Source organism: Mus caroli, chromosome X, assembly GCF_900094665.2.
Source record: "Mus caroli chromosome X, CAROLI_EIJ_v1.1, whole genome shotgun sequence".
In the NCBI taxonomy this organism is placed as follows: Eukaryota; Metazoa; Chordata; class Mammalia; order Rodentia; family Muridae; genus Mus; species Mus caroli.
The window spans coordinates 90,173,886-90,181,910 of record NC_034589.1 but is presented as its reverse complement, the minus strand read 5'-3'; the positions used below and the strand labels follow the sequence as shown (position 1 = coordinate 90,181,910).

At 37.1% G+C, this 8,025-nt stretch overlaps 2 protein-coding genes across 2 annotated transcripts in view; one reads left to right on the top strand and one right to left on the bottom strand.

The window, feature by feature from the left end:
• Positions 1 to 1,437: 1,437 nt before the first annotated feature.
• Positions 1,438 to 1,845, bottom strand: LOC115030076 (profilin-1-like). The gene has a single exon (XM_029473030.1). It carries the CDS (start codon positions 1,843 to 1,845, stop codon positions 1,438 to 1,440), a length of 408 nt encoding a protein of 135 aa, XP_029328890.1.
• Positions 1,846 to 2,228: 383 nt separating this feature from the next.
• The window catches only part of Asb12 (ankyrin repeat and SOCS box containing 12), a 90,850-nt gene continuing 85,053 nt past the window's right edge, over positions 2,229 to 8,025 (top strand). The window contains exons 1-2 of the mRNA XM_021153858.2: positions 2,229 to 2,297; positions 5,759 to 5,826. The gene's annotated coding sequence lies outside the window, so the exon portion shown is untranslated. The remainder of the gene's footprint in view (positions 2,298 to 5,758; positions 5,827 to 8,025) is intronic.

The following is an 8,025-nucleotide window of genomic DNA, read 5'->3' as shown; positions in this document are numbered from 1 at the left end:
CCGTTGTTCTGGATTTCCAGCTTGAAAGACCCTGAGAAGTTTAGTGCATTTGCTATTATATAGATTAAGGAGACTGAAATCCCAAAAGAGAAAGCTTAGTAAGAAAAGTTAGGACTAGGTTCAAAATGTTCTTGTTTGCAGTCCACCACTTTCCATTGAGAAAGGAAGAATGGTATTTTAGGTGTTTAAAAAAAAAAAAAAAAAAAGCAAACAAACCCAAAAAGTAAAGGCCTAGAAATTGGATGGCCTAAAGCAGAGATTCTCAACCTATGGGTCATGACCTTTTGTTGGGGGAGGGTCAAACAACTCTTTCACTTGGGTCAAATATCAGATATCCTGCATATCATATACATACCTTACATACCTTACAATTCGTAACAGTAGTGTTAAGGACCAGCCTCAGCTTGGAGAGGGGTTCTGAGAAAAGGGTATCTGGTAGCTGCAAAAAAATGACTCAAGGTCAAATTATGGGTTACAAGCCAATGGCCTACATTCTGCTCAAGACAGCTTTCTCTGAAGATCTCCAGATAGCTCATTCACCAACAGCTCAGCTCTCACCAACCAAGGCCCAGTCGTTTATTTACATATCAATTCAGTCATTTGTTCCAGGTTTCCTTTTCATTATCTCACAAATCAGCATCCCATAACCCCAGCCCCCTGGTTCTTAGAAAGAGACAGAAAGCACATTTTTTTGTTTTGTTTTGTTTTTTTAATATTTAGAGATCTGCCTGACTTTATAAGCACAAACAAACTTAGCTAGGTGAGATCCTGTCCTGAGATTACCATTGCAACTATGCCTGGACCTAAATTCACTCTGTCCCAGGCTGTCTATCTAATCTATCTATCTATCTATCTATCTATCTATCTATCTATCTATCTATCTATCTATATCATCTATATATCTATATAATTTATGTATCTATATATATCTATCTCTATATATCTCTATATCTCTATATCTACATCTATCTACCGCTATATCTATAATCTATATCTAATCTATATATAATATCTATCTATCTATCTATCTATTCAAACAATCTTTACTCCCAGCACTGTCAACATTTTTGGAGGCCCATGCCCTGCTGGCTCTGTTTCAGGAACAGGAAAGCATGTCACACCACCTCTTCCAAATGGTCAAGCAGCACTTGGTATAGTAGCAAAATTGCAGTCATGAAGTAGCAACAAAAATAATCTTTTGGTTGGGGGAGGAATCATCACCACATGAGGAATTGTATTAAAAAGTTGTAGCATTAGGAAGGTGAAAACTACTTGTCTAAAGAAACAATGGTTTTCCAAGCTATACCCCTCCCTCCATCCACAAAGGCCTTCAAATATGGTCTGAGGTCTTATCCTTCGAGAATAAGCTAATTTAGCAGGTGAAACTTATAAAACTGAACTCAAATTGTAGGTCCACCACCAGGTCCTTTTATTTACTTAGGAATGGGTCATTTTTTTAAGAATGGCCTCTCTCATGTAGCCTGCTATCTCAAAAGCTTTGAGGTTGAGAGGTCCTCCTTCGGTCCCCTTCTTTCCCATCACCACAAGATACACAGACTCTATCTGAACTATAGTCACTGCCTGGCTACTTCGACTTTGGCCTTTGGTACGAAAGTCCATGCTGTTGCCTTGGGCGAGCAAGTTGTCTCGGATCAACAGGCATTTGATTCCAGCAAGGGTGATTCCCTGGAGAAACAGTTTTTCTCTACCCTCTCTTGCCAGTAAGGTCTGAATTTCTTCCTGGGTGATCTGAGTAAAGTTTCCTTCAGTAAAAGAAGCTAATAACCAGGGTGGAGAGTTGGTGATAATTGCTGCATCACTGCACAACTCAGATTGTAGGCACATTTCGACACAGTCTTGCCAGATTTCTTGGCTGACATCCTCTATACTCTGCATAGGTGAAGTATGCTGTCTCTATTCGGTGAATAAAAATTTCCTAGAAGGTTGGTCTTCACAGCAAGTTTGATAATAGCTGGCTCAAGGAGTATGATCAGATAAGACTGGCAGAAAGTTCAAAAAAAAAAAAAAAAGCAGCTCAGTCTGGTTCTTAAGGCTTCTCTGAGTGGCAGGTGGCAGGTTGGTGGAGTCTTGGGTGAAGCTGTGCCCCAAGCTGACTGTTAATAATTTTGAAGCAGGAGTTACTTCACTGTGGCTTTATGACTTGCATAGTAGTCATAATTCATTACATCATCAGAACGCTCTGGTGGTGACATTCTGGGGCTGTCCTTATGGTCAGTAAGACAAGGGAAGTAAATCTACTTCCCCGATTACTATGGGAAGAACATAGCTTCCAACAGGTAAGTAGAGTAGAAACACGTAATAACTGAGTTGTAAGCTTGAGTATAAAGCAAGACAGGTGAAACTTACTATAGTAAATGGTGTTTAACAGGTAATATCATCTTTTAGAGACCTGAGCACTAGGTAGAAAGCAAAAGAGTTTACTTGCTTAGCACTTCACATCTTCTTATGGGATGACATCATCCTTTTAGCTTTTCAGTTTTTCTAGCCTTTATTTTACCCTCTAGTCTACATCAACTTTAAATTTAGAGTGATTTTCTATCATCACTTGTTCAACGGGGTATTGAGCATGTAGAATTTGCCAAGTACCTTCTTAAATACTGGGGTAGTGAATCAAATAAACAGACTTCAGGAATAATGTAACTGACTTTCCAAATGACAGAAAAGATATTATTTACTGAAAATATTTTAGGAACCTAACATTTTTTTCTGTTTTCTCATACATTGCCTGGATTTCTTACTCTTGTGAAAGTTGCTTTCTGAATTCTGACACCCCTATATTTGTTGTTAAGACATTCTTCTCTAATATGTCTTAAAGAGAACCACTATAAGGAACCACTAATACTAATAGTGTTAAAAATCTGTGGTAGTTCTGAATATTCATTCATTTAATATGTACTTATTAATTACTGCATACTAACTACTGTAAACTAGGCTTCTTTCAGAATTTAGATTCTGTCTTCATGAATATGACTTAACAGAAAGAAAAAAATAAATAACAGATGATAGATACATTTATATTTTATCAAATGACATTGACAATCTTGACAAAAATGAGGGAAGTAGAGAATGTTAGAGCTTTATTTATTATAAGGTACTTAGATAAGGATTCTCTGATACAAAGCCTTTTAGTCAATAATCTTAGATAGATAAGTGAATAAATACATGCATTTCAGAGGAAAAAAACAACCTAGTCAGGAGGAAGTAGCAAATGTAAAAGCCTTAGGAGAAATGGCAAGGAACCCAATATGACTTGAGCAAAGAAAAAGAAAAGAGTAATGGAAGATGTTTCTGAAGGTACTTGGTTAAACTACTATCTATATCTTCATGGGTTATGATTAAACATTTAGCTTGTGTTTAGAAACAGGGAGCCATTATAAGGTCTTATTCAGAATACTAACATCATTTTAGATTACAGAGTCTAAATGATTCTGTGTAGAAAAAAGACTCTACGGGGACTAGGACCAAAACATAAAGACCAACTAACATGCTGTGACAACAACACAGCCAAAATGTCTAGGCCAGGATGCAAGTTGAAAAATGATTAGATTTGGAGTCCATTGCAAAGGAAGTGTTCATTAAATCATCTGTGCTACAAATGAAATAAGAGAAAGATAATACCTCCAAGGATTTGGGTCTGAACAATTGTGATATGGTTTAATACGTGTGTAACTTCTGAAAGTATGCTGAACCTTAATCTCCAATTTGAAAATATTGAAGGTTAACTGTGATATTGCATGCTTATAATATCAGTACTTGCGAGTCAAGAAAATAGTGCATTTCAGACCCAAACAGGTTATATAGTTTGACCCTGAGTAAAACAAGCAATATCAATAGCAAAACTATTCAGAGACAAAGCCTTTAAGAAGTAAAGGGACTCAGCTAATAGGATCTAGTTAGGCCCTTTTTCTTTCTATCCTCTAATTCTACATGAGTCCTAAACATTCAATATGACCTTACTCACATGAGACCATGTCTCAAATACTAAAATCCAAAAACAAACAAAAACATCAAAAAGGGAACCTGGGGAGATAGCTCAGTTGATAAAGTGTTTATAAAACAAACCTAAGGACCCGTGTGCAAAGAAGTCAGAGATGGTTCTGTTCAATTATAATCCCAGTTCTGAGGAAACAGAAACAAACAGGATCCTGATGTGCTCCTCTCTCTGACTAAAAACATAACATGAGTGACATCTGAGATTAATTTTTGACCTTTACACATGTATGCCCATTCACATATGAACACAAGCACAAGGCTGTCTTGAAAACAGAGAAAACAGTCTTCACAAACCTTTTTCACTATCTCAAACAACTGCAAGGTAATGTTTTCATTGAGGAACTAGAAATGGGACGGTTGGAAAACTTGAGAAACAGCAGATGGCTCAGGTAGGAGAATGAAGAAACTAACCGGGAGGTGTGAAGGGGAACCCATGTTTGATGAGAGCTCTCTGGCCTTTAATGTGCTACCAAGCATATAGAATGGAACTCTTAGTTTGAGTTAATATGGTTTGAGATATAATTGTGGAACCTCTATCAAAGAATAAAAGTTGAATTTGTAAAAGAGCTGGGCAGCGAAAGAGACCAGTTGAGGGCATCGTGAGTCTGCTTTATAACAAAAGCCAAGGGAAGAAAGAATGTTGAATGAGAATATCACACAACCATGTCAAATATTGAAAACAAAATAAGTACTGAGGCAAAAGTGTATTAAGCAACTAGTATTGAATGGATATAAAAGATCAAGTGATTAAAATGATCAGGATGGTAAAGTCCTGGTGTAAAGATGGTAAGCAGATTTTTTTTCTTTTGGCATTTGAACAGTGCAGCCTGTGGGCTTCTTCTTTCATAAGACTCTTTGTAGTTCAGGTTTTAACTAGAGAGATGGCAGTAGGCATATGAAGGTAGGGAATAGAGAGAACACAGCTTCAAAAATTATTCAGTATTGACTAGCCCAAGGTTTCATCACAGAAGAGCTCTTTAGAAGGTCAGATCCTAGCATCGATAGCCTATCATCTTCTATCATGACCTTATAATTAATATCAGCAGAAATGCAAAAGGGGCTGCACTATTCAAATCTGTGGTCCATTTTGTTGTTGTTGTTGTTGTTTGAAACATGGTCAGAAACCTGCTCTGTAGTCAAGAATGATATGAACTGTTGGTTTTTTGCTTTCACCTTCCAAGAGTTGGGATGACAGGCATTTACCACCACGATTGGTTTTATGCAGAATGGAGAAAGAAACCAGGAAAACCAGGGCCTTGTGTATGCATCGTACTTTGCAGTCTCTATAATAAACGAGGTATATCTCCAGACTTAGAATCTGGAGTCTTAAGAGCTGTGCCAAATCTTGATCCAGAACCAGAACAATTAGGAGCAGAATAAAAAAGGCACCTGCCAGAAATTAAGATTCCAGCATAAGTATAGAAGTGTCATGATAAGAGCCTTTGTTAGTATCACAAGATGAGACTTTGATCAAGGGCAACACTAAGAAGCACTGGATCAGAGAAGCTACAGCGGGCTATTGCTGGCAGCATCCTTAGTCATGAACCATTCCATGATGCCTGAGGTAAGTTAAAGAGTTAACTTGGACCTGGAGTCAAGGGCTTTCTGCCAGTGTTCAGCTTTGATCTCTGCCTCACTCCCCTATACTTCTCAGAGTGCTCTTTAACACCCCTGTACAGCACCGGCATCTGTGTTTGCTTTCTGAAACTACAGCACCTTTCAGCCAAACTTCTCTGCTCTTCAGGGCTCACTTGGAAACAGCAGCAGTGGAGCAGGAAAAGGCAGTTTGAGTCCTTGTCTGTTACATACTCGGTGAGTGTTTCGTGCTTTCCTACTGGTTCAGTCTGACGCCTTACACACTGTAAGCTGGTACCTCTTATCATCTTTACCTTAGCTTCTTAAGTTGGACTGCCTTTAATAAAGATGCCTGTCTTAGGGATTTTTATTGCTGTAAAGAAACACCATGACCAAGGTAACACTTATAAAGGACAGCATTTAATTGAGGCTGACTGATGCCCTTATTACCAATTAATGTTATTTATACTAGGTTTCCTGGCATGGCATAAGGAATATTAGCATCATTAAATAGCAAAGATCCTTCAGTTCTGCTGTAGCCATACTTCTCCCAATCTATGTATACTTGAGCCACTGTATGTACCCAGCTCAAACTCAGCTTGTTTGAATACACATTTTACTTTTCCTTATTTTGTCCAGGCAAAGAGAAGGCAGTGGAACTGCCCTGTTTTTTGAATGTTAAAATATTAATATTATCTGGGTGCATAGGTGGAGGTGGATTAAAGCTATAAACTGGCTGGTAAGTACAAGAAAGAATAACTGATCCAGAAAAATAATAGTGCTTGAGACATACTGAGTGTTTAAGTATGTAGCAGGCTCAGTGCTCAGTAGTTTTCATGAATTTGGTCATCACTCCTTTAAAAAGTCCATGAAATATATTATTATTAGTAGTAGTAGTATTAGTATTATCATTATATTACTCTAAGAAGCAAGCAGAGGGCTATAGTACTAAAATGGCTTGTTTAATATAGGAGTATTCAGTTTTAGAGTGATATAAAGATAAGATTTCTGTTCAAGAAAACTTATTGGCATAATGACATATGTTCATAGATTATTAATTTATATAGCCTTTTAAACTGGACATACCCACACATTTAGTATGAAGAAAGATATTTCTTCTTCTACTCAACCCCCAACCCATGGATAAAACCCTTTCCTGATATCTAGGAATATATCAGTTTTACTCAGCCACTCCTTGTGTTTTTTAAAGACAGGGTTTCTCTGTTATAGCCCTAGCTGTCCAGGAACTAGCTCTGTAGACCAGGCTGGCCTTGACATCAGAGATTCTCTTGCCCCTGTCTCCTGAGTGATAGGACTAAAGGCATGTGCCACCATGTCTGGCTTTTTAAGAACATCAGAATGGATTCGCACAGCGTACACTCTATTGTTTGAAAGATTTGTCCTCTTCTTTCTTGTAGTTACAGATAATACTCATTGCTCTATGTGATTTGGTTTTGTTAGCATGCCACTGTTGATGAGGAAGTTTTAGATTTTAGGATTACCAATATAATTTTCTTGTGATGAATATGTTTGCATTTTGGAGTAATATGTATTCAAATAGAGTTTTTGGATAATGGCCATTGTTCTGCTAGATAGGATTAATTTACATACATTCCTATTGCCTATGTGTAAGAAAAGACCTGCCCTTGAATTTAAAATTTAGGGTTCAATGACTATTTCTGTAGTATTTCCTGTCTGTCATAAATTTTATTAACTCTCTTGTTGGAATCAGCTTACTCTTTATGTTTTCTCTATTGTCATTACTTAGTGTCATTTAGTACCAAGTTCTTAATTACCTTTATTGGAATGGAACCTTATTAAGTAAGATTTATTCTGTTATCAGTTATTGACTTCAAAGAAAATTTACTGAGATCAACTGTGCATACTTTGACACCTGGCTGAATTTATGCCTCATCTCTGATTATTAAATAGCTTTGTGATCTTGGGTATATTTAACCTCTCTATGCTGTAGTTTTTTTATGATTATTGTCATAGTTCCTATCTTGTAAAGTTATTTTAAGCATTAAATGAATTAGTTATGAGTTGTCATTGTTTATGGAAACATCCCTATTGAGGAGTGCAAAGCTAACTTAGTCATAACATCTAACCTTTTAGTTGCCTTAATTAAATGATAAGAGATACAAACCAGTAAGTCAAAGAAGGAAGTCAAAACAGAAATGAGACTGGCAAAAGAGACATGATTAGAGCTTAAAAGCAAAGAACATTTAGTTCCAGATGAGTATGAGGAGTGTAAAATGAAAGCTTTATGGAAAGAACCTGGATCTCCTCTATTTATTTTCCCTCCACAGTGTGGTTTTCTCCTTTTCTTTTTTTTTTCTTTTTTTTTAATTAGGTAATTTCCTCAATTACATTTCCAATGCTATCCAAAAAGCCCCCAATACACTTCCCCCCCCAGTCCCCCACCCACCCACCCCC